Genomic DNA, 27,354 nt, shown 5'->3' with positions numbered 1-27,354 from the left:
TCCAATCATTTAAGACTAAAGTAGCTCAGGGAATAAAGAGTTTTATCGTCACTAAAGTTAGAAAGAGAATTCTGCACGCACCTGGCAGTGATTTGTATGTAAGTACAATGCTCTGTCTACCACTTGTTTCTTTCTATTACTTCTATATCTTTATAATGTAAGTGTAAGTTTATAAGTATGTGCACAGCGGGTGTTGTTCATTGTAATATAAATGGAAATTAATAATGTAAGGAAAGTAAATTATAAAAAAGGTAATTAAATTGATATTTAAAAATTGTTCTTGAAATCAACTTTCAACACCATACAGTAAATGTTGTGTATGGCTTTTTACATTCACATTTTAGAGCACTTATATATATAAAATTAATTAGTGAGGTAATGTGTATGTTAACTCAGAGACTGTGGGTTGTCCTTTCTTAAAATAAATATAGCTTTTGCCTAGAGCTAATTATAAGGTATACGAGTATGTTTATAACAGCTGAAATAAAACGTTTTCAAATAGAGACAAAATCACAAGACTTAAATGCTTCCAATATTTGAATAACTATGAGATTGTGCACCAGACCACGGATGTTAAATCCTTTACATATTCTTAGTAGAGATTAAAAAGCTTTAAATTGCAACTATACTTTAAAAATTAAAAATTACAGGCAGGCAGATTCCTAAATGCAGAAAGAACAGGATGTCTCTTCTGTAATAAAATAAACTTTCCTATGTACACTAAACCTAAACGTGGAAGAGGGCTGGGGAGGCATGCCAGTATCCATGACAGAACCAGGAGAGGTACGAGTACTTTAAAAAAAAATAAATCTCAATTTTTGCTTTGGATTACTACGTTTTATGTGGCCATGCACTAAGAAGCATAGCTGGCTGCAATGTATAGGCTCAGAAACTCCCCTGGAATTCAACAGGATGTCTATATAAGAGGACCTCAAAAGTAAAGGGGTTATTTCATGTGTGCTTCTTATATCCTATTTGGATGTACTGTTAAACTCCAAGAAATGTTGTCATTTGACTTCAGTGTGTTATATGTACCGACCTCCTACTAAGGTTTTTCAAATTAGTAAACCGTATCTATTAGTGGTGAGAGGGCTGGAGGGGTTTGGACTGCACCGCATTGGGGCATTAAAGGACATGGGTGGACTTTATTATGTGTGATGTTTATATTATGTGAGCAAGGAGAATATTTTCTGCCTCACCACAGTTGCATATTGAAGAGCTCCCTGTTGAACCTGCCCCATGTCCATAAAAAAAAAAAAAGGTGACCAGAATTTTTTGGCCTCTTGTCTATAGATTTTAAAAATTACTTTGCCAACCCTAAATAGATCTGTTTAGGTGATAACAAACAAATATTGCGGAGGCCCAGTTTGCTTTATTGACAGACTCAAGGACTGAGGACCTGATCAGTTTATCAAACATGACTTCATTGTCCTCATTCTGATAGTAGCTAAAAAAAGCAGGGCGGAGAATTTTAAATTATATGCTGTACTAAAACTAAAAAAAAACATGATTTGTTACATACATTGTGACGTTGCTTCATAGTCATCCAGGATAAGAAACAAACGCACAATGTATTGAGCTGAATGAGTGCTATTACAAATAATTTATAACTCTACCTTTGACAGACATGAGTATTATTAATTTTATTACACAATATTTATATAGCGCCAACATAATACACAGCGCTGTACAAAGTCCATAGTCATGTCACTAACTGTCCCTCAAAGGGACTAACGATCTATTGTCCCACCATAGTCATATGTCAATAATACAGTTTAACATCAATTGTTTAGTGTGAAACCAATTAATCCAATTGCATGTTTTTTAATTGTGGTAGGAAACCCACACAAATACAGGGAGAACATACAAACTCTATGCAAATAGTGCCCTGGCAGAGATTCAAACCTGGGACCTAGTGCTGCAAAGCTCAGAGTGCTAACCACTGAGCCACTGTGCTGCCTAAGGAATAACTTAAATTTTACACAGAAACACATGAGACATTACAGAAAATCCTCAAAAGGAACTAAAATTCATGCTTCCATAACAATCATGCCATCGGTTCACTTTATGAACATTTATCTTTATATTACCCCAATATTTTAAATCGTTTGGGACAAACCCCATATAATGTAGCGCTTTACAAAGTCCATATTCATGTCACTAACTGTTCCCCAAAGGGGCCCGTAACCTAATGTCCCTACCATAGTCATATCTCATTAACACAGTCTAAAGCCAATTTTTGGGGAAGCTAATTGACCTAGCTAATTAATCATGTATTGTGAGAGAACACTGGAACACTGAAAGCGCTGCAAAGGCAGGAGTGCTAATCACTGAGCCATCATGCTGCCCCTGAGTACCAACATACTAAACTCCTGTTTACCAGAACAGTTTTACAGTTTCTGAAATGTGTTTGATTATTTTTTTAGTTTATCTAAACAGAGTTAACATTTCCAAAAAAAAAAGACTTTGGGTATCCTTTAGATGTATTACGATTGTATTATTTGTGCTTTTTGAGAGATATTGTTTAAAAAGGTAAAACAATGTAAAAATGTTTACAATGGTTTAATCATTTTAACCACAAATATTTATATATTACATTTGTGTTTCTTGACCCTTTTAACATGGAGGACCCATAAAAATACCTTTCAGGTCTTCAGGGAACCCCAGCTATATTTACTATATCCACAACTCACAGTACATTAGTGTGGTGGTCAATAGGAAAAAATGCCTCTTACATTGGTTGCCAGTGGGAAGAATTCCATCCAGATAGCCAAAAAGATCATTGGTGCCAGTGGTAACTGACCCGACAGGAACAAATTGCTTATTATTCAAGGAACTCCTAGCAACCCCAGGATGAACCCCAGGGTTCCATGGAACCCCAGTTGAGAAACACTGCGTTACATGCTAGGATTAAACAGACAACACCTATAGACGCTAGCACTTTATACTTTATTCATTTTTACACACACATATCAAAATTTGGTATACCTGCATAAAAAAAGGATTAGCACTCATCATTGTTCCATATTTACTAGTAATAGTCTCTGCGTGACTGCTTAAAACAATAACACAAACAAAAATGTCATGGACAAAAAGCTTTAGAGCTTATACCTGAAAACAAGTGAATTCCTTTATCTCTTAATGAGACTTCTGCACCTGTCAACAGGTAGTATTACCCACGTTTCCGGAACAAACTGTACCAACTGTTCCAGGTTTGACGGATGCCTTCTCCAAGCTGAATATTCTAGTTTTTTCCATTAATATTTGATGAAATTCAAATCAGAACCCACGGAAGCTGGCTTTAGAATAGTCCAGCATTTAGACAGGCCTGGAACGTAATGACTTTAGGAAGGTAGTGGAAGACCTGCATGAGTGAGGGAGACAGAAAGCAGGCAGTGAGAGGGTTAATAGCTAATTAGTTAATAATAATTAGTTAATAAAGGGGTAAAACCCAGGAAGTTAACAAGAAGAAGAGGGAAGTGAAGGTGACGTAGAGGTGGGCGGAGAATAATAGGGGTAAAAGGACAGGGATTTGAGAAGGGGGATCATTTTAGTTAAGAGACACCAGAGTGAGGGAAGTTTTAGGTAAGTGCGGTAAAAATTTTCCCACCCTCTTGCCCTATTGGGTTATGGGCTACTGTGAGGTCCTCAAACGATGGTGGTTTGGCTAGTGTTAAATGGGGGAGCGAGGTTCCGCCTTTGGTGTGGAATCTCCAAAAAAGGTATGTGTTAAGGTTATGTGGTGGGACTGCGCTTGATAGTGATATCGTTCCTGAGCTTGGCATGATGCGGCTGGTAGTATTACATATCTTGGTGGCACAGATCCCAAAAAGGAGTAATAGAAAGGGGGAACTTTGAGGACCGGTAACCAGATGTTAATGTGTAGGAAAATGTTATTTAAATGGTATTTACTTTTGGTTAGGTTATTGATTATGTCATTGGTTTGTTATTAATGTTTTATTATTTTGTTAATTATTTTTATTTAATTGGTTAATTTATTAATGTAATAAAAGACCTACGGGCCATTTAAGCAAAATCTGTGTGGTGTAATTTTGTTGGTGGGGAACTGACTGCGGTTCTCTGTCCCCAAATCATGTTTTTGATTGTGGTCTTTATTATCCTTTTTTTTGGAGAAGGGAACACAATGTTTCTCAATTTATTCCACTCAACATTTCATATACAGTATGAAGGAGAATGTGTTAAATATCTTTTTGTGTTTGTACCTCTTTGTACCTGCTAAAAAATCATCTTCTGGTTATCCAGTACTTTTTAGGGTGAACTGATGATATGTATAGGAAAGCAATAAGGAGATCTGTGGTAAACTGTGCTATTCTGTGTTGTGGATTTCAGTGATGGGTTCTACTGTCTTTTGTATCCCCCTTGTATCTAGAGACTTATTTGTATAACTGATATCATATTCCATACAGAGTGAATTTCTTGCAGTTTTCCCACAGTCTCTTACAGATATTAAAGTAATGAGACAAGTATTGAGGTTTATTATATAATATTTACAGAATTTAAAATAATGGCTGAAAACCTTGTGTTCCACTTCCAATTTTTGGTGATCATTTAGCTGATCACTATTTACATTGACAATATATTTTTTTAGACACAAGTGGCAGCGAGCCCATTGTAAATGTTGAGGGGCATCACTTTACAAAATTAAAATTCAGGCAGGTGGTTACTGCAGAAGTGGACAGTAAACCCTAAAAAAGCTAAGCTGTGCATTGAACGCCTCAGGTTTGGTTGGCAGGGAAACCCAGTAATTCTGCTTCACTTATGCGTCTTGAAATAATTAAACTCTTGCATGCCAAGAGGAAGAAAGAAGAAGAAAAAGAAAGGAAGATGGTGATGCAGATAGGTGAGTCCTGTGGCTTTAGTTCCAGTTTAACGACCAACTGCTTGGTTTGGATATGACAAACTTTGTTTCAGATAGGACACAGATAGATAGACACAGATAGGATAGTAACACAGAATGCCAGTACACAGTTTTAGGGACAGTCACACTAATCTCCATGACTAAAAACTATGAGGCTGAATTTACTAAAAATGCTGAGAATCTTCACATAATAAACTCAATTATGCTATACTAATCATGTGCACAAATAACTAAGTACACATGGCTGGATAATAATACTCTTTTAGTAAGCAAACCTCTATTTTAAAGTGCACCACATGTTTTGTACATATTCCAGATTATGTAAAATCATTGGGCTTCAAATGCTTTCAAATTGTGAAAACAATGGATTCAAATGTCATAACCCTTACCATATAATAAAAGTTTGTCATTAACTGCAGGATTTCAAAATGAACTGTATAGTGTGCACAGGTAATAATGCAGGCTGGTATCAAAGTTCACAGATGATGAAAGAAACTCACTGGGTAGAAAAACAAGATAACCTCCAGGTCTACATAAACCATTGCATATTAAACATGGCTGACATCCTCACCGACAAATGATTGATTTAGTTAGGTAAGAATCATATATACTTGTAAACACATATAAAAAACTAAGTAAACACACTAGACGCATGATAGTTTAAGAAACCAAGTCTGGCACACCTTGAAAAAAGAGTAAATGGATTAGAAATATATATATATATTATATAACCCTATAAATATACTTAGCTTTGTAAAGACAATACAACAATATTATATTAGCTGCTAAAACATGTGTGTTTAAAGCATTGGAACATGGTATTAAAATATTCTATAAAAACAATGCAATTTGCTAGATAAAAAAAAGAGACTGAAGTGCTGGCTGCAAAAAAAAATTTACTTCTCGGGGCAACATTGCGGACACATTTAGATTTAATAGTTTTACTAATTAGAACATTATTGCTCCCATTAATTCCTTGCAGCCCAAAGAAGTACTCCAAGGCTGCCATGCCCACCCCAGGAGAATTATACCCTAAATGGGTTTGAATGTGTGATCCAGGAAAGAAAATACTCCTCACACTGCCCTACACTTTTTCTTCCCGTGCTCCATATGTTCCCTTTCTTTACTTTTTTATTAATTCCTTACAACTTTTTCAATTACCAAAGTACCCTTAGAGCCACCCACGTATACACACCAAATGTTTTCTACTTGATCATATAACATTTGTACTCCCAATAATCTACTATACATCTATAATACACTTTTCAGAATTTTGTTGATTCCAAACAGCTAAGGATAGTCCTATTTGGAAATTTTAATTTCAGCAAATTTTTTTATTATAATTAGTTAAAAGAATACATACTAATTAAAAAACCAATAAAGCATTAGTTATCTCCCAAAAAGTAAATCCAATGACAATCACATAGTGCAATATAGTAAACCCATTTCAATACCAAATACTACCAATATTTTTATATGCCAGATAATATTAAGTGTTAAAAAATCTCCTAAACATACTAGATAAATATGAACTGAAAATAAGTTATGAAGAAAATGTTATGCTTATTTTATTTTTAAATGTATGGTGAGAACTGTAAAACAGATTTCCTTCCACTTTGCATTTAAGTATTTAATAATGCAAAGCAGTAACACAGACAAAGAGACTCTACATTTGCTTAGCTACATCAGTAAAACAGCCACCCTGCTCAACTTTACGTGTAAATAGTGGTCAGATTTATAGATTTGAGAAAATCAGTTCACCACTAAATTAGTGTCTTGGTAATTGATCATGTGGTCTCTTCCAAAAGTGCCAGTAAAACTGGTTCCAGTAAACACAATGGGCAAAAACCACATGACTATTATAAAGGCCACATGACCCAAGGATAGAGGGTACTTAGATGTGACTTTAGGTCTACTTAGGAATTTTGCTAATTCTGAGCTTTTATGAAAAACCATGTTAACAGTTTTTAAGCGTAAGAGAACAGATCATGGAATCTGGCTGTGACTTAGCCTTCTGCATGCTAGTCTTTGATTAGTGAGTTACAATCATGGGTGTAGTTGCAAAAAAGAAGAGGGGGCACGGTACATGCCCGCCCCACTACACCCCTGCCTGTGTCACTCAAAGAGGAAGACACCTCCCCCAGAGTGACGTCATGATACCAGAACCCGCCCAATCCCCGCTCGCCCAATGAGCCTGTGATGGGAGAGTGGGCGGGTTGAGTTCAGAGACACCATCTGCCCACTACCTGGATGCTGTTACCCATGGGGGACATGACCTGTGGCTCTGGCCAGTGCGCCCCCAAGCAGAGTCCTTCTCCTGACCCCGCGGGGGGTTGACCGGCTAGAGCCACGGACCACCAAAGACTTCTTTTAAAAAAGTGAGGGCACGGCATTCCCACCCGTGCCTGCCCCACTAAACCCCTGGTTACAATTACAGATAGCAAAGCAACTAACATATAAACAAGGAGGTCAGCAACGTGGCATTTCTTTTTCAAAGGGCTTACTCCCCACTAGTTATATATTGTTAGTACTTCTGTTCCACTCCTACCTCTGTCTCAGAGGGCTATAATACCTAGTTCCAATTTACCATTATCATGGGTTTGAGTTACATAACTCAGGCCCACTAGCCAATATAAAGCAGTATCTCTAGTCACACTGTAACCAATGTATGGTATAGTCTCCCTGTCTTTGACAATAATGTAAATTGTTGTCCACTTGAAAGTTTTCCCACTGCCAAGTTACTTTGATCCAGGACAGATTTACCTAGTACTATATAACTAGTGATTCTAGGTATAGGGAAACACATGAACAATTATATGACAGAGCCCTGGTTTAACAGAGTGTCAATACATTAACGCCAGTCTGACACCAATCTAAGGCAGGTACTGTGAGGGAAAAGAAGGGAAATATAATTTAGCTGAGAAGGGCCCCGACTCTCTGGAATGGTCTTTCTCATCCTTTTCGGCTTGCTCCTACTTTCTGCTCATTTAAAAGAGCACTCAAAGCCCAATTTTTCAAACTTGCCTACCCATCTTCTTCTGTGTTGTGAAACTACTTCACATCACTACTTCCCATCACTAGATATCTCTCTTCCTATTGTGCGTTAATTGCCCCACCTCCTAGATTGTAAGCTCTTTGGGGCAGGGTCCTCCTCCTGTGTCATTGTCTTTATTTGTCTTTCATTTGCAACCCCTGTTTACTGTACAGCGCTGCTTAATATGTTGGCACTATATAAATCCTGTTTAATATTATTAATAAAAATAATAATTTTAATAATATTATTAATAATAAAAGGGGACCTTTACAAAGGCGATGTCACTTTGTCCTGCAAGGAGATGTCTGTTTAGGTTCTCTATATGGTATTTATGTGTAAATAAATATGTAGCACATTTTAGCAACCTAACTAGCCACCCCTCATCCAGACAGTGAGCTCCCAATTTTGGGCTAATTTTACCAGTTCAGGAATGCCCCTCAGGACCGATATAAAACCTCATATGGATCCCAATGTCAAAACACGCATTATTGAAGCTCCAGCCTTGTCTCATTCTCTTGGCTTATGGGACAGTTCTGAGCTGGGCTAGCTTCTAAGCATTTACCTTTAATTAGTATACCACAATGGCCACTTTTTTATTCCAGTGTTTAGGAATCCCTTAGCTTTTCCTTGGTGGGCTTCAAAACATTGATGATATGCAAATTCCCTTTCCACCTTTGTGGGAAGTCGACCTAGAGGATTCCCTAGATTTTGAGGAATGTTCTTCTAATAGCTTGGCACAATTGAATGCATTTAAGGTGCTATATAGATGGTACATGAGCCCTGTATCGCCTTGCTAAGTTTGTTTCTCTTCCCATTGTTTTTGTATCTGTGGTTTTGGAAAGATGATTGCTTTACTACATTAATACTTCCCACTCAATTTTAAGGTATAGTCTCTTTGAGTGTAATATCAAAGCTCCCTGGACATTGACCAACATTTTTTGCACTAGTAAATTTACAGGTACTCTCATGGAAATTTTTCAAGCTATATACCTTTCCCTTTTATTTCATACCTAATTTTTATGGGCATGTTCACATAAGAAGATAGCAATACAGCCTAATATGTGTTTGTTAACTCATTTAGTCTGGCTTTTATGCTCATATAGACTTTGTGTCCCTTTTTTTATCTGTGTATCTATGACTAAGATATTAATTATTCTGCCCTTTGTATTTGTTGTAATTCATTGCCTAAATATTGTGAACTTTGGCTCTCTCTAATAAAAGTTATTGAACAGAAATATATAACACATTTTCTGTAATTCATATTACTAATATAACTTCCAATTATTGCATATTTAGAGGTACTGGTGCTTTTCAAAATGAATTCTGTGTTGTGAATTTACCAAGCCGTAACAGGAAAAATTAGCAGGGCGTGTTTTACTCCCAGACAGCAGAATCTCATGCATAAAACAACACAGGTGCATTTATTATCAAGAGTGTGTAGGTTTAACAATAAAATGCTTATCTATGGAGGTAATGAAAGGCATCAGAACTCTACATAGAATAATACGATATGAGAGTAGATCAGCAGACATACTTAAGTAAAGCACACAGCTAAAATCCTGATTTCTTTAATCTCGGGTAACTTGACAAAAGGGTTGCCTTGTCAAGTAAAATGGTGTAGAATGATAAGTGGCAGCCATTGCCCCTCTGTTCAAAACTACCATACCCAGATAGAAAATTAGGGTATGGCTAAAAAAAAAAACATATTTACAATTTAGCATCCACCCCAAAGGCAATAAATCACCTTTGAGTAATTATTTACAGTAATTGTAGATTAATATTGTAATATTCAAGAACTTATTATGAGTTTTTATTCTTGAAGGTTGGCTTCTCATCAGTGCCTTGCAGTAACCTCAGTGTGGATTTTAGTTCAATGCAAAAAATATGTACTAAACTTTTTAAAAATTTTTTCATGTATAAAGGATACACAAAAGAGAGAGGGTTTTTAGGGCTAAATATTTTCAATGTGCATTAAAGGATACAGTGAGAAGCAATTTTTTTAAAAAAATATTATTTTCCTTTTGTCTCTTATTACCCGATGCAATTCACCATACTGGCTTCCTCAGGGGATTTTTGGAGACCAATACTAAAAAATGACATACAGGTTGACAATCAAAAATCCGGCAACCTCCAGAGCTGATGTGCTCTGGATTTTCGAAAATTCCGGATTTTTTTTTTATATACTTACCATGGAGATCTGGCACAGTTCAAGGGAGCAGGGAGCAGGCAGCAGGGACGTCTTAACGTGTATTTAGTTTAGCAAGCAAGACCTAACAGCTGTTTCTACAGAACAGCGCCATCAAAACATTAGTGGCCAAACATTGTACTGCAGTCCCTGTATTGAAAATACGATCCCAAATTCATGTCGGAAAACTGAAAGAACCGGCTTATCAATGGCCAGATTTTCGATTGTCAACCTGTATAATGTTCTTGTGTTACAAAACATATGTGAAAATATATATAAAATATTTATATATCAAAACAAATCAGTTCAAAGTAAAATAAAAAGTGTCAGATAGTACATAGTAGTTGTTCATACTCATATCTATATGTAATAATACCATCAAAATATTTTTCATGGTATATTGTGGGATTACTCACTTATTGTGTCCAAAAGGTGTCCGTGTCAAAGAGTTGACTAAAGATATGTATGTTATGTTTTACAAGAATGTATATTTATGTTTTACAACTTAGACCATTTACTAGTACCTACTTATTACATATTGTCATTTAAAAGGGTTACACTTACTTCAAAATCATATATGTTAGCAAACAGACTTGGAAATAGTTGTTTTCCCCGTCCCAGACTCCTATTCTAGAAATATAGATGCAAGAAATTAATTCTCTTTTAGTTTGTTATGCCTTTTTAATATTTCAAAAGTGAAAGGGTTACCTCATATATTGCTTCATGCTAATGAAAAAAAAAATATATATAAATATGTATAGAAACTTATCATATTCTGATTGAAGTAATGTTGGGTGGCTACGTGATAACCTACTGAAGTGATAATTTTTTCATGTGTAATGGAGTGAACACGTATATACGTTTCTTAAACACCCGCTTAGACTTGCCTATGTAAAAGCATCCACATTGGCATGTTAGTAGGTAAATAACCCCAGTAGTGTTGCAGTTAACAAATTGTTTGGGGGTACATGGTTGTCCATTAGGTAGGACAATAAATTGTGCCTCTTTTATCCAAGGGCATTGATGGCAGTGTCCACAACCGAACGTGCCTTGGCATGTTGTGAGGTGATCTTTTAAGGATGGAGCTCTTCTATACACAAAGTATGGCTCCTTGCCTATGAATTGTTTGACCAATGGGTCTGTTTTCAAAATGTCCAAATGTATAGAGCATATTTGTCTCACTACTTCATGATGTTGGTTAAAGCTTTTTATTATTCTTGTGACATCTTGTTTTGGAGATTTTTTTGGTTGTGATAAAAGGTTCTGTCTGTCCAAATTTAGTACTTTTTAGTATGATCTTATTGTTGTATCCTCTCTCTTTGAGGCGTGTCTGTAATTCTTTTACTTGTCTGGTAAATTCCTGTTGATTAGAGCAGATCCTTTTTAGTCTGAAATACTGGCTGAAAGGTATGCTCTTAACTAATAGATGTGGGTTAGCGCTACTGGCGTGAAGAATCGTGTTCCCAGACGTGATTTTTCTGTACAGCGTGGTTGAAAAATTTGTAGGTCTCACACAATCACAAAACGGTACCATTTACTTTAAAATACACCACAAAGATGTATCCCATTCTACATGTTCCATCACCTGAATGCACAAATGAGAATTATCTGTGTGCTATGGTTTTGGATTATGGATTTGGCATTTGAACTTGATGGCAACCCATCAATTATGAATGAGCAGCCCTAAAGTGGAACTAAATCTGTGCAACTCACTCCATCACAGGGCACCATCTTGCTTTTCATTTTCTTCCTAGAAATGATCTTTGGCCAGCTTGATTGGCCTTGCTGGGATAATATAACTCATGCGCAGGTTGCCTGGAGTTCAATCATCCAGGCAAATGGAAGGGAAGATCGATAAGGCAGGTAAGAAAGGTTATTGCAGAAGGGACATTGCCTGTACCTTTCTGCAATAATCACCTGCCTAGTTTGTAAAGTGGGACATACTAACAAACATTAAAGTGCAAAATACCTGCAGAGGTGTGACGGGGCCCGAATACACTTTTTCACTATGCATGTTAGCATGTTGAGATGCTATTCACCACAAAACACCAAGGCAATGTAACGCACATGCATTATAGTTTACCACAACATATTTAGTAATCATACTTGCCCCCCAGTGAATATTACATTTTTACTGTCATGTTTGGTGTTCTGCTGCTTTCCCTCCTGTGCCACCATCTTTATCCATGACGTCATCAATCTTCCTCTGCTGGGTTTCTCTTCCTGATAATGTATTGATTATATATTGATGCTGCTCCCTAATGATTTAGTGCCAGATCTTGTGCGCTGTGGGAGTTCTGACATTGGAATCTGGAATGTATGATGTTGGTATTTTGATTGACTGTCACTCAAGTTGGCTTAGGGAGAAAAATGGTGGGGAAGGGCCGAATGGAAAAAAATCTCCAAAAAGGTCTGGGGCAGACTTGACATGCGTGCCTTAACTCTTCTATATAAAAAAGGTCCTCTGGAATCTTGCTTGATGAAGAAGAAAGAGGGCAAAAAGCATGTAGTCTCCTTCTCTTTCTGCAAAATTCAGACCCTTCACTGAGAGCTTCATTTTCACAATGTAACCCCATTGTTGTGGGGGTTTACAGGTGACCAGACATCTGCCCCCCTCACCCTGGGTGAATCTACATAGTAGCTTACCCATTCCTATAAACAATTAAATGATTATAAATAAAAACAAAGGTATATATATAATAACCAAAAAATAATTATTTCTTTTTGAACTAACCTTTGCAGGATTTAGTGATGATTAAGTACGATGTCATGACTATTCATTCCAGTGCTGGCTGCTTTACATCTCGCTCCGGCTGCTGTTCACTGAACAATAACAGGATCTATCCACCTGGGTGAATTGCCTGTCATTGCATTCAATTAGTCCTGTAAGCGGGTAGCCATTGATTTTTTCTCAGAATCCTTTGCAATGCAGCAGTGACCTGACTAGTTGAGATCAATAAAAGTCAGCCTGCTGTAATTCCTAAACTCCCAGTTTTAGAAAGATACCCATCCACTCCTGGTAAGACTCCTTGCCTCTGCCTTTTATAGGGTCTGTTGGGGCATACACCATGTGATGCAGGTGTTCAATAGGACACCTGCCAGACCCAAACATACCCCGCTCTATTCCAGATGCTCATTAGTGCATTATAGCATTATGGGATAGCCCACTTTGAAAACTGAATACTATGGTTACATTTATATCAGAGTTGTTCAGGTACAGCTAAATGGAACCAAAAATACTATACACTGGCCAAATTAATGATTGATGAATTACCAAACAGTATCAAAGAAATGTGTTATTTTCCCTTACTGCTTTCCACACCCTCTAGTCATTTTACCCTATAGATCATTTGAAATTAGTCGCACATCCAGAGGTGTCTAGAGAAGAGAAGCAATATGGGTTTGTAAATATTGAAGCTTTTGCTGACCACACTTAAGCACTGACCAATTAGAAAAAATAAGCAAAATTATGAAATGTAATTTTTGAAAAAATGTCACAAAGATCTACAGAAATATAATGACCTACATTTTCTTCTAACAAGACCCCTACACATTGGGCTATATTTAATAAAGCTCTTCAAGGCTGGACCCCGTACACTTTCATCAGTGAAAGTGGATGATCCAGAAAAACTGGAATAGATTTTTTGGTCATTTGTTAGCAAATGTTATAAATACTGGACCAGATCCATTCCAGATTTGCTGGATCACCCAGTGTCACTGATGAAAGTAAATCCTCCCCAGCCTTGGAGAGCTTTATTAAATCAGGGCCATTATATTATCACCAACATTCCCTGCGGGACACGGGTAGCACTTAAAAGAAATGTAGCACTTTTTAAAGCTGCCTGGCAACTCTCAAATTAATTGTAAACAGTTATACATGCTGGGTTTCACAGATGCCTTGATTGTTATTACCTTCTATGTTATTCAATAAAGCTGATTTTGGAAAAAAAAAACAAAAACACAGTATTATAACCAAAACAGCTTAGCATGCCAGGGAACTGTGGGGAGGGGGTGTCTAAAGTGAAAAAATTTTTCCTGAAATCAAAGACCACCCCCAGCAATTATGGTGACAATAATATGTTGCATTTATCTTGTACATTGCATGTAATTGGAAAATTGGAAAGTGGCTTTAAAATTGTTTTTCTTGATTATACTATATTCTTTTTTCACCTGTGCCATGTTTCAGCAACCCCCCTGAAATTCCCTACCAATTTTGGTGTCAATGTCATGTGTATGGACTGCAACTAATTTATAAAAGTTAAGTTCACGGTAAACACAGGTGGGTGGTGGGCCCTCGGGGTCCCCGGCCCACTTGGCAGGGTCGTGTACAGGGCACAGAGTCTAGCCCCCTGTAGTGCAGTGCCCATGTTTCAGCCCCTGTATATGCAAGGGCTGGTGACTGCTGACTGGGTAGGACCAAAGCACAGCACAAGAGTGGAGAGCAGAAGTGAAGTTGGATGAGCCAAGGTCTGGACAGGTGGCAAGATTAGTCAGGAAAAAGTCAGGGTCAGTACCAAAGTGTCAGGAACAGGAAAAGAAAACTGGGACCTGGAAACAGAGCCTAGAAGAACTCCTGTTGCCAGTCAGTTCCATATATAAAGGAGGTCATGTGACAAGGGGAAAAAGTGTGATTGGCAGGTGACAGACCCCACCACCAGAGGGAGTACTGGAGCTAAGGAAGCTCAGGTGGTGTTCACACTACTACCAGTAGATGAGTCTGCAGAATATGATGGTTCTCTGAAATAAGGGGCAGCTCTCAGGGAGTCACGTGGTTCAGACCAGGAACTAAACAGTTAATGGGGCAAAGCTGATACTGTCTGGATTGGATTGGGCCAAATATTTACAAGCAAGGTGACCGATTGTTTCTTTGTTAATCATATCTTCATAATAACATTGTCAACCTCCAGCCAGGAGCAGCATTTGCAAGTGTTGAAGTTCATTTCTAATACACTAATGCACCTGCTGGAAGGCTACTAAGTTTTTGCTGTTCATAGAAAGTAAGCTATCATGAACTGAGAATTCAGCATCTCTCTCGGGAATTCTAAAAGGTAATTTCTCCAGTGTCTGTGGCCAAAGGTGGAGAAGCACTTTAATGTGCATATGGACCCCAGAATGTCTTTTCCAAATATAAAATATTTGCATGTTGTCTTTAAAAGTATGGTTGGCAGAATACCTTTATATTATTTCTGTGATGTCCTGTTGTGAGATATTCCCATTGATAGACTGAATGCCGATCTACAGGCAGGAAATGGAAATATTTAGGAAATGGGATTTCACCTATACAAATTGAGAATGTTCATATACATTTAGTTTGGTGATAGTATATTCTTTTTCCCCAGGTAGTCAAATTTCTTTCATGTAGATCATGAAGAAAAAAACAAAACAAACCATAAAAACATTTATGTACAGCAAAGCATATAAATGAATGTAAATATAAATGAATAATATTTATTTAGTTGTGATGTGTTGTTTTTATTATTATTATTATTATTATTAATATAAATAAACAGTATTTATATAGCACCAACATATTATGCAGTGCTGTACATTAAATAGTGGTTGCAAATGACAGGCAGATACAGACACTGACCATGGGGAGCAGGAGAGGAATGTTAATGCATATGCATATGTATATGTATAGCACACATTCACATTTTTTTTATTACCATAGCCATTGAAAATTAATGGGCTGCCAACACACTTTGCATGTTAAAAAGCACATGGCCTGTATTTTCTAATGCAACACTTTCTAACCTGGCAATGTGTATGGGTGTGGCATATCATGGCACACTACAATACACATGCGTTGCTTTTGTGTGTTCAAATGCATTGCAAGTGTTAATGCATGTTACAGTAAAGTGTGCAGTAACTATTACATTACCACAGCGCTGATTTTGCATGTGCTCTTACCAATCTGACTACCATACAATGTCTAGCCATATGACAACAGCCCACATACATGCAAGGTGGTATAATATGAGAATTAATCTATGTGGCTATCTTGTAACAAAGTTTATGTTGGAAAAAGAACAGAATATTTGGCTGAAAACAGCCTTGATTATCAAATACACATGGACATAAAATACCATTTCTAACAATGTTTTGACTTTGGGGCATTGGGGCAAGTATTTAATGCCAACAACTGCAAAATATCAATCTATTGATAGTAAGTTAGAAAGTTTTGGACTTCCCTACTGTTATATATAAGCACAGCACAGAGATAAGCAAGGTGCTATTTTTCACAGTCTGCTATAGGATGCATCGCAATTGGACTATGTCCTCTTATGTGTGACAATCTGTCATTCTATCTATAGCTTTAATATATTCAATTTTTTTTATCTTTACAGAAACAAGCAATGGCCTTTAGGATTCCAATATCATGGCTGTTTTACAGTTTTGGCTTTATTGTGGGCTTCCTCATAACATCCTATTGGACTAGGGACACAGTACACTTGAGTAAGGTTCCACTATTGTATCCATCACTATCCAGGAAACCGATGACTATTGTCACTCCCAATCGAGGTAGCTATACAGCTCTCATTCTTCTGTTTACTGTAAAAAGGAGTTTTGTAATCCTTCATGAATGATACAAAACCACATGACCTAGTGAGCCTGGATGCTCGCTCCTTGTCCCTTGGTCCCCTCCCCATGCACTCTTCTTTTAAACCATTTCCCCCTCTTTTTTCCTTACCGCTTAATACAAAAACACACAACTCTCTGGGAAAATGGCCTCTCGGGCCGATTAATTTCACCTAATGACATTGTGTGATAACCGATATTTAAATACTGTGATTTTCATATTCTTAGAAATTATAACCATTTAAAAGAACAATATACAATACCAATATACAATAACAACCCACTATTTTGCCTTTTATATAACATGTACATACAATTTACATAACACATTCGTAAACATCTAGCACACATTTACAATAACATTTTACCTGAATATTTTTCTGACCATTCATAACCCTTTTTGAACAATTTTCTTATGACCATAACCATAACAATCTTGGGGTCTGCACCAACTATAATTGTTCCCAGCCAGCATTTTCCTCACTGGCTCATAAACAAAGCCTTTCTTTGCAGCCCTATTTACCAATCACTACCAACTCCAACAGCCTGTACCCTTTACATAGGGAGATGTCACACCTAAGATGACTCTCCCCTTTCCATTTTTTAGGCCCAAAGATGCCCCCCAAGGACCTCAACTGCAAACCTCCCCTTGAAAGCTATCCACCTTCCCTACTTTCCTTTTTGAGGCTGGTGGGTGATCAACTTTCCTTTTTTTTTTCAAAAAGGCTGCAGTTTTCTTGATACAGCCTCTTTTAACGCCTTTCTTACTCTACCTATCCATTCTGCCAACCCAACTCGATTCCCTCTGGTAACCCTACCCTGTCTCTCTCCTCCTAATTACCCTATCCTTCTCTGCTTCACCCCTACACATGGTCATGTGGCCCTCCACCCACTCCATCCTCTATTTTTATCATTTGCTGTAGCATATTACATATCTATTTGTTTTTTTCTACAAGGATTGCCAACTGATGCCCCAAAGCAAACTAACATTTTACAAACTAACTGTTTAGATGGAGGTTAGTAATGGCAGCCCAAATAAGTCTCTTAGAAAAGGTTTTATTTAAATCAAATCCTATGAGTGCTTGTAAGGATGCACAAAGATTTGACACTTAAAGTAGTTGTAGTAGTAGTATGTAGTGTTACACAAAAGGATGGTATTTGAAGTATTGGTTGTAAATTGAAAAAAACAGTTGACATTTTTGTTAGTGGTTAGGGGACCATAAATTCAGAAAGTGCGAATAAGCATGTCTAATGAATCCAGCTTTGTGTTTTCAATAAATGATAGAGAAAATTGTTAACTGACATCTTTAGAGGTCATTTATTTAAAAAACCCCAGCTGTTATTTAAACAAACATGTTACAGTAATTTTTTTATCAGCTTTTATCTTGTGTCCTTTGGCCATCCCATTATAATACAATCAAATTCAAAACTATAGTCCTACATTGAGCAGCTCATCCCTGTAAAAAAGAAAAAAGGTATTTTACCAGTTTTTGATATTCCCAGACTGGGAAAGGGTTAGATCCTTTGTCAAGTTTTTATTGCTGTCTTTGTCTTACTCAGAAGATTTACCCCACGTTTTGTATAGGTTACCATTCATATGGTGACACAAAGAAAGGGGAAATCCAAAAAACCATTACCAGAAAGGGACGTGGGGGTAATTAATTTATCAGTGATAACAAAGATGGAAAATCCTCATTAATTTGAATAGATTACCTCTCATTTGTGCTACATACGTAGGAGAAATAGAGGTTAGGTAGGTCCCTACTCTATTCAAAATTAGAAAAAAAACAAAGAAACATTTTTGTAGCAAGTAAATGGTGTTTATTGAGGTAACATGCAGACTTTTCATAAAATGGCACCTAAAATGTAGCATTTTTTTAAAAACAAATGTTGAAAGGTCTTGACATGGTGATGCATAACTACAACTACTATTCTACAGAAACTTTTGTAGCAACCCATTGGTGAGAATTGTACTGATCTGTCAGGCAGAGGCTAATGGTTTTTTTAAATTATAGATGTCTCTAGCTAGCTGATTGTCTCTTTCTGTTCTTTGGAGGATTTTCCTGTATTCAGTGATAGAAGAGACCAATAACCAGTCATAGTTTTTTTTTTATCATCATAGCCTAAGGGAGAGACTTGCTGCCAAAGGAGGCAGTTTGTTGTCCGTCAAAAAATATCTATCTATTGAGGGGTCCATTTATGTAATAGTGATGAGCAGAACCTGTGAGGCCCGCTGGGCTAAAGGACTTGGGAAGGTTTAGGCCCTATAGCCTTCCCATTCTGGGATGAGATTATTATGAACATATGTGCTGATAATGGTCACTTGTTTGAAGGGAAGAAGCCTGCAAACGGGTGGTTTGGGACCGGATCCCATAGGGGTGTTCACAGTCTGGGACTGTAAAGAGTGTACTCCTCTTTGGAGAAGTGAGTGGGACTAGAAGGATGGCCTGGAAGTTAAAGAGGACTCCCTGCAAGACAGATCAAGCTCAGTGTAGTTTATGTTTAGACAATGGGGCCTAGTGATATTTAACCCTCCCGATTTTTAGTCTTGCTACTTTATAAGGCATCTTCCACCATTTCCCGCCCTCCTGTTGTGGTATTTATTAAATCTCTAGACTTTAGGACTGAACTTGTGAGGGTGTTATTTGCCCCACCTAAGCAGTAAACCCTAAAAATTTAGCCATTCCTATGGGGGCTAGTGCTACCCAATATAATCAGTGCAACCCTGGTAGTTGATTAGTACAACTTCCCCAAACAACAAAGAAGACAAGGCTAGACAAGGGAGAGGGTGGGAAAAAAAATAATCTGCTATGGATTTTAACTAGAAGACTAATCACATTTGGTATATCCCACTTTCAAGTTCATATCCATCATCATGGCTATTTATTATACCTTAAAGCTAGTTTATAGGAATGAGAAGAAACCGTTCCAATATAAGGAGATTTTGTAAAAAAAGCTAATGAATTAGAAAAAAGGTTTGCACAGAACAGTTAACAGGATTTATTGAAAATGAGAAAGAAAAACATTTCAACAGAGAACATTTCTTTTTTTTTAGGAATTGTCATACAATTTAGATTAGAGTTCTCAATATAAAAAAGCTAAAGATGATTATAAGTAAACATTAGTCACTATTTTATGTAAAGCTGAGTTCTCCTTTACATAGTAAAATATATAAATAAAGGACCATAACCTTTTTGTGGGGGGGAAATTTGTTTTGTTTTAACCTGTGGGAGCTCTTCCAATTGACAGTAATTTATTTTTACTGTTATAGTGGAGTGGAGGCTTGGATCTTCTAATTTACAAGAATAAAGTATTACATATGGGGACATAATACAAAATAACAGGGTCCAAAATGATATAAACTTAACATCCGGTATAAAACACACAGATTTCACTGTGTCATTATTTGGTTAACAAAAATGAAGCTATATTGAAAAAGTTATTTGTGAAGCACACTATTTGATTCAATAGCTTGTACAACCACCCTTTGCAGGACAAAAATTGAAGTGATCATTTTCTGTATTTCTTTACCAGTCTTTCATATTTTTGTGGAGGAACTTTGGCCCACAACATTGCTTTAATCCATTGATGTGTGCGAGTATTCATTTATGCACACATTCCTTAAAGTTCTGCCACAGTATTTTCTATCAGTTTAAGGTTTGAATTATGTGTCATTGCAACACCTTGATTCTTTGTTTTTTCAGCCACTTTGTAAATTTGCTGGTGTGTTGGGATCATTGTCCTGTTGCATGACCCAATTACAACCAAGCTCACATTTGACTCTAGAATACTTTGGTATACAAAGGAATTCATGGCTGACTCAGTAAGTCCACACACTGTTTATGCATTTGCACATATGACGTGTTGATGGTAATTTGGAGTTGTATTTACCAAATTTTAATACCTGACAAGAACCAGATGATTATAATGTCTTCATACACAAAACCTTAGAATGGAAAAAAGGTGTATAGTTGTAGAAATTCTGGTGGTTGATCTGGCAGTGGAAGTAACGATCCGGCTTTATGGTAAATTTTCCCTAGCACCGTGAATGTGGGTGGAAATCCAGGCTGTTGAACAACTGATGCGGCGTTGAATGATGTCATTTGGAAACATGACTTGTATTTTCTGATGGTATTAAGAAAATGCTTTGACTCCAAAGTTCTTGTAGTGGTGTTTCCAGTTGGCATAGTTTGACTTTCCCTTTTTTTCAGCAAATACCAGGGGACTCAAATTTAAACTTCTTGGCTTGACAGTAACTACAATCCAGGTCCATTTTTCCGATGGTAACACTTGCATGCTGCGAGTGTTCTTTATGTGAATCAAAGTGGAATCCTTCCAATGCTAAGCTAAAATGTTGTGCAGTCCATGATCATCTGGCTCTTTCTCTCATTTCATGTACTCGGGTCTCACGCTGTTGTACTGTATCTGAAGCTCTAGATGTAGTAGCTCTATCTCTCTTATCCTGTATATCTGTATAATAGGCATCGGCCAAATATCGGGCGAAAATCTGCCGTGTGTACAGTCGGTGTCGTCCATCGTCCGAACGACCGTCCTGCCGGATCCACGGACGATGGACGACAACCGATCCTAATGAAAGGGAAGGGGGAGAGCGATGTAGTAGCTCTATCTCTCTTATCCTGTAGTCGGGCCTCATGCTGTTGTACTGTCTCTAGATGTAGTAGCGCTTTCTCTCATTTCCTGTACTGGGGTGTCACGCTGTTGTACTGCCTCAGAAGCTCTAAATGTAGTAGCTCTTTCTCTCAGTTCCTGTACTCGAGTGTTACGCTGTTGTACTGTCTCGGAAGCTCTAGATGTAGTAGCTCTATCTTTGTTATCCTGTAGTCCGGTCCCACGCTGTTGTACTGTCTCTGAAGCTCTAGATGTAGTAGCTCTCTCACGCAGTGTGGCAAGTCTTCTATTCCTGTCCTCTAGATTTTCTCCAGGGTATTATTCGAGGCCAGAAATCTGTAAAAGTGTCAAAAAAAAAAGTATGTAAGCAAAAGGCACACTGCCACTGAGCAATACACACATATATACATACATACATACATGCAAATATACCTACATATACCACAGCCCTGTACAAAGATCAGTGGTGCACTCAAATGAGTCATATGTCTAGCAAGTTTGCTTTAAATGTCTTGATGCGTTTTTGAGTGATGGTGGAACATAGCAAGTTTGATTGAAATGTTTCCATGGGTTTCCTAGTGATCACATACACACATCTATATATATTTAACACATACATACAAATATACATCCAAATATAGCACTGACGTATAGCACAGCGCTGTACAAAGATTAGCGGTGCACGTACATTAGTCTAAGTCATACGTCTAACAAGTTTGGTTTAAATGTCTCGATGCGTTTTCGTGTGAGGGTGGAACATAGCAAGTTTGGTTGAAATGTCTCAATGCGTTTCCTAGTGATCACCAAATATAGCTCTGACATATAGCACAGCGATGCACAAAGATCAGCGGTGCACTCACATGAGTCTGAGTCATATGTCTAGTACGTTCGGTTGAAATGTCTCCATGCGTTTCCTAGTGAGCACCAAATACAGCTCTGACATATAGCACAGTGCTGTACAAAGATGACTGGTGCACTCACATGAGTCTCAATCATATGTATGGCAAGTTTGGTTGAAATGTCTCTATGCGTTTTCGAGTGATGGTGGAACATACACACATACATACATACATACATACATACAATTTTAAATATATAGATAACAATCTCTTGTATTTGCATATTGTAGATAGCAGCGTGAGTGAAGAACTGTCACATAAAGTCAGAGTGTTGTGTTGGATCATGACAGCACCAGATCATTTGGGGACAAAAACCATCCATGTGAAGAACTCTTGGACTCGTCATTGTAATAAGATTTTATTCATCAGCTCCAAAGCCAATAAAAGCTTCCCTGCTATTGGTTTGGACACTAAAGAAGGGAGAGACCAGCTCTACTGGAAAACCATCCGTGCCTTCCATTATATATACCAACATCACTTTGATGAAGCTGACTGGTTCTTGAAGGCAGATGATGACACCTATGTTGTGGTAGAAAATTTACGGTGGATGCTTTCAAATTATACACCTGATCAGCCAATTTATTTTGGCAAACGTTTCAAACCTTTTGTCAAGCAGGGCTACATGAGCGGTGGAGCTGGTTATGTACTCAGCAAGGAGTCTTTACGTCGCTTTATAGAGGGGTTTCGCACCGGAGTCTGCACTCACAAGTCATCAGTGGAGGACCTGGAACTGGGTCAATGTATGGAGAATATGGGTGTTAAAGCCGGAGATACCAGGGACAGCGAAAAAAGAGAGAGCTTTCATCCATTTACACCTGACTATCATTTGTTAGGTCATTTTCCTAAAGATCATTCCTACTCTCTGTACTGTTTTTACCCTATCATAGAGGTAGGTTCAACACTGCTCTCAAATATTAACTTACTTGTCATTTCAAAGGGGAGACTACAGAGGAGGAAGGCCTCTCTCACTACTTGTCATAGATTTAAGTGTTCAGTAAGTAGTTCTCAGGGTCATCTTTCGGTGCTGACTGTAATTGATTGCTATTGGATGGGAAGTCACATTGTATGACATTCTACTACCCTAACTTTTTTTCCAGATGTGTTGAGTTACAATAACCCTTTTTAACCTGAGTATGCTCCTTTGTGATTTCCTATGTCACACTACATAAACTCTTGCCTGTCTCTACTAGTTTTGCTTTACCATTGCTTTGAGGGTGTCCTGGTGAAGAGGTACGGTGTTAAAAAGCCCAGAAAAGCCCACATCACACTGAATTGTTTAAACTCATCAGAAGTAATCTGAGCAGCATTATCAGTAGGCACCGTTTTAGGGATGCAAAATGTTTTTGAGTCTTTTGATAACAGCTCTATCCACTTGCCAAAGCTATCTTATTCACAGCTATCAGTCAAAAGATGGTCTGAAAATACATATGGTTACAATGTTTCCTTTTGTTGCTTGCAACACACAGTAGAACTTTCCTTACAGCTGTTGTGGCTTTGATATCAATGGCAGGCTGTTTTAGCTAGTAACCAAAGCCCTATATAATGATGACACCGTGTCTAAGTAGATACTGTTGCTTACCATCATGGCACAGCAGGTACAAAGTGTTTCTGATATGCAGCATAACTCCACACGATATGAGTATCATAAATAGATTAGAGAAACAAAAAGCTTTAAAAACTGCCTTGGTATCAGAGAAGTGAGAAGCATTGTGGCAGACCTACAATAAAGCATATTGCTTCAAGGGTTTCTTTGGCACCTATACAGTGCTCCTGGGGGTGCAAATGATAAATGAGCCCAGTTCTGACAATAGGACAATTGCATGAACAACTAAACAAATCTAACCCTCACCAATTTTTTTTGTAACTTTTATTCATGTATTTTTAATGCATGGTAAAAGGATTAGAATATTACAAATATTCTAATTGAAACTGTTAAAGTGAAAGTATAGTGTATTATGGTATTCCTACAGGGGATGTCCCTTCTGCAATAAAATATACTTAGTTTACCTGAAAACTTTACCTTGCTTGCACCTTCAATTACTATTCAATTACAAAACAGTAACTGATGAATGAACATGTGCTGTACACACACAGCCATTCTGTACTGTGGAGAGGAGAAGGGGAGAACAAGAGAGTGGCACCCTGCTGTGCTCTCCTCCCTTCCCTTGTATTGTGGTCATTCATCGTCAGTCATTTGTGGATCCCTCCTAACTTTGTGTGACCTTTGTACACGTCAGATTCTTGCCCGAGACGAGCCTTACCATTTGTATCTGCGAGAATCATNACTGTTGCTTACCATCATGGCACAGCAGGTACAAAGTGTTTCTGATATGCAGCATAACTCCACACGATATGAGTATCATAAATAGATTAGAGAAACAAAAAGCTTTAAAAACTGCCTTGGTATCAGAGAAGTGAGAAGCATTGTGGCAGACCTACAATAAAGCATATTGCTTCAAGGGTTTCTTTGGCACCTATACAGTGCTCCTGGGGGTGCAAATGATAAATGAGCCCAGTTCTGACAATAGGACAATTGCATGAACAACTAAACAAATCTAACCCTCACCAATTTTTTTTGTAACTTTTATTCATGTATTTTTAATGCATGGTAAAAGGATTAGAATATTACAAATATTCTAATTGAAACTGTTAAAGTGAAAGTATAGTGTATTATGGTATTCCTACAGGGGATGTCCCTTCTGCAATAAAATATACTTAGTTTACCTGAAAACTTTACCTTGCTTGCACCTTCAATTACTATTCAATTACAAAACAGTAACTGATGAATGAACATGTGCTGTACACACACAGCCGTTCTGTACTGTGGAGAGGAGAAGGGGAGAACAAGAGAGTGGCACCCTGCTGTGCTCTCCTCCCTTCCCTTGTATTGTGGTCATTCATCGTCAGTCATTTGTGGATCCCTCCTAACTTTGTGTGACCTTTGTACACGTCAGATTCTTGCCCGAGACGAGCCTTACCATTTGTATCTGCGAGAATCATCGGACGTCTGTACATAGCCTTACACTGTACTCTGATTTCTTTTGAATCTAGCACTATTTATTTAAGTCCTATTTATTCCCTACAGTTATGTAAAAACATACATACTCAATTTGCATTGGTCATAACTAATGAATACCTCTTCTTCACATTCTTTTGGTCTCAGAGTAATAGGAAGTCACATGTGACATGTTATTATAGCAACCAATCACATTTTTGTTTCTGCAAGTCCAATCAAGAAAAGGTTTTGGTACTTTGCTATAATTTATTGCTGATTTTGTTATCCTGTTACTATTGGATGTTTCATTTTTAACTAACTTCTGAACATTGTATTTCCTAGGGTCCCCAGTGCTGCTCAGACCTAGCTATATCTTATCATTATGTGGATGCAGAACTCATGTACACCTTGGAATATTTCACCTACCACCTTAGGGCATATGGATACCAATACCGTTACCAGCCATCATTACCAGAAAATGCAGGCAGACTGCAGTATTATAGTTCAAATGTGACTGAAGCAGGAAATATTTCTTCAACATGTTCAACAACACAGAAATGAACAAAAGAAACTAACTTTTATTATGCCCATACTCACAATTGATGAAAGTTGATCTTCTGCTACACAGTACTGTAAAAGGACACACAACAGCATTGCATTTAGGGGGTGATCATTGACTATATGAGCTGCGATTTCCCAGAGCTAACCTAAACTATTATTACTAAACAGTATTTATAAAGCCCCAACCTATTATGCAGCACTGTACATTGAAAATCTACAGCCTCTGTGCACCTTTAATATTTAATTTAAATTATTGACATTTTAAAGATATCCCAGATATGTCCAGATTCCAATAGGCTGTATAGGCATCAGCTTTTTATAATTTTTTTGACACCTAATGCAATGTGGGTAATTTATCAAGCAAAATTGTAAGCGCACGTACGCATATTTGCGATCCCACATCTGACTCAGCGTTATTTATCAATGAATTTTTCAGCCGCCAATATTTATAAACTCAAATGATATAGTGCTTCTAGGATGGGAATATCTGGCAGCTTGACCCTGGTGAGCGTGCATTAAAATTCATTCTTTGGTAATGTTCATTCTTTCAAATGGCATACATCTTCCAGTTACCCCTAAATAATAATGTATGATGTGTGCAAATGTTTAAAAAATGATATATTAGCTTAGAAACAAGCATATTTTAAATGACCAAATATTTTCAGGTTTGAACAGAGTTAATCAATTTGACACGATGCCTGACCCAAAAATGCACCTAGTGATATATCCCTGACTATTCAGGCAAGCGAGAGATTGGTGTGTTATACTAATCTATGTTGCTATATTTTAAAAGTAAAATTAAAAAGGATAAAAATATGTATACTTTGCTTACAATTTAGCACATTACCCAATGTCCACCTTGCATTGAATAATTTAATGTTAATGCTATTTTATTGTGTTTGTAGCCATATTTTTTCATTGCAATATTGCGTAATGCAATAATAATTAACACTTTTAAATGTTTGTTCTGTATGAATATTTTCTAGTCCAGTTTTCTACCCCTGATGGGATTGTTTTTGTAAGTATCTTTTGAATGCAATATTTCTTGTGTTGTTTTTTAAAAATATTTTGGCTTTATATGGAAGTGTGGGTTTACATGTGGTTGGTGTTTATTTATTTATTTGTAACTTTAAATTTAGTGGTGTCTGTGTGGTCTCTATTTTATTCTGTTTCTGTAATATGTTTTGGACAAAGTATATTTATCCCTGAAAGTTCTGTTCATTTCTAAGAGTGCTTGACCTTGCTTGTGAGCTTGTCTATTAAATGTGGTTTGACCTTGTGCTTGGCAACCTGGACCTCCTTCCATCACCATCAGATGTGTTAGAATGAGTATGCAACTCAGCTGGACAGCTAATTGACAACCTGTTTGGAAGTGGATACAACAGGGCTAAGATTAGGCAGCACAAGGCACAGTACAATGAGAACAAACCTTTACCAATACTACAAATAAATAGAGAAGCAAGTCAACACGAGTGAAGTATGTTAAAGGAAAACCACAGCTTATTCTGAAAATGTCAGACAATTAAAAAAGTTATAAACCAATGTAAATTATTCATAAAAGGCATACTTACTTTATACATTCAAACACCAATA

General features: G+C 37.3%; 1 protein-coding gene across 1 annotated transcript; it reads left to right on the top strand.

Moving 5' to 3' along the window:
* Positions 1-27,040, top strand: LOC140327930 (glycoprotein-N-acetylgalactosamine 3-beta-galactosyltransferase 1-like). Its single transcript, XM_072407181.1, has 4 exons — positions 1-98; positions 16,446-16,620; positions 22,436-23,094; positions 25,543-27,040. Exons 2-4 carry the CDS (start codon positions 16,455-16,457, stop codon positions 25,759-25,761), a joined length of 1,044 nt encoding a protein of 347 aa, XP_072263282.1. The 5' UTR covers positions 1-98; positions 16,446-16,454; the 3' UTR covers positions 25,762-27,040.
* Positions 27,041-27,354: the final 314 nt, after the last annotated feature.

Source organism: Pyxicephalus adspersus, chromosome 1, assembly GCF_032062135.1.
Source record: "Pyxicephalus adspersus chromosome 1, UCB_Pads_2.0, whole genome shotgun sequence".
Lineage (NCBI taxonomy): Eukaryota > Metazoa > Chordata > Amphibia > Anura > Pyxicephalidae > Pyxicephalus > Pyxicephalus adspersus.
The sequence above is the reverse complement of the archived record's forward strand: the minus strand, read 5'-3'. Positions and strand labels throughout refer to the sequence as shown.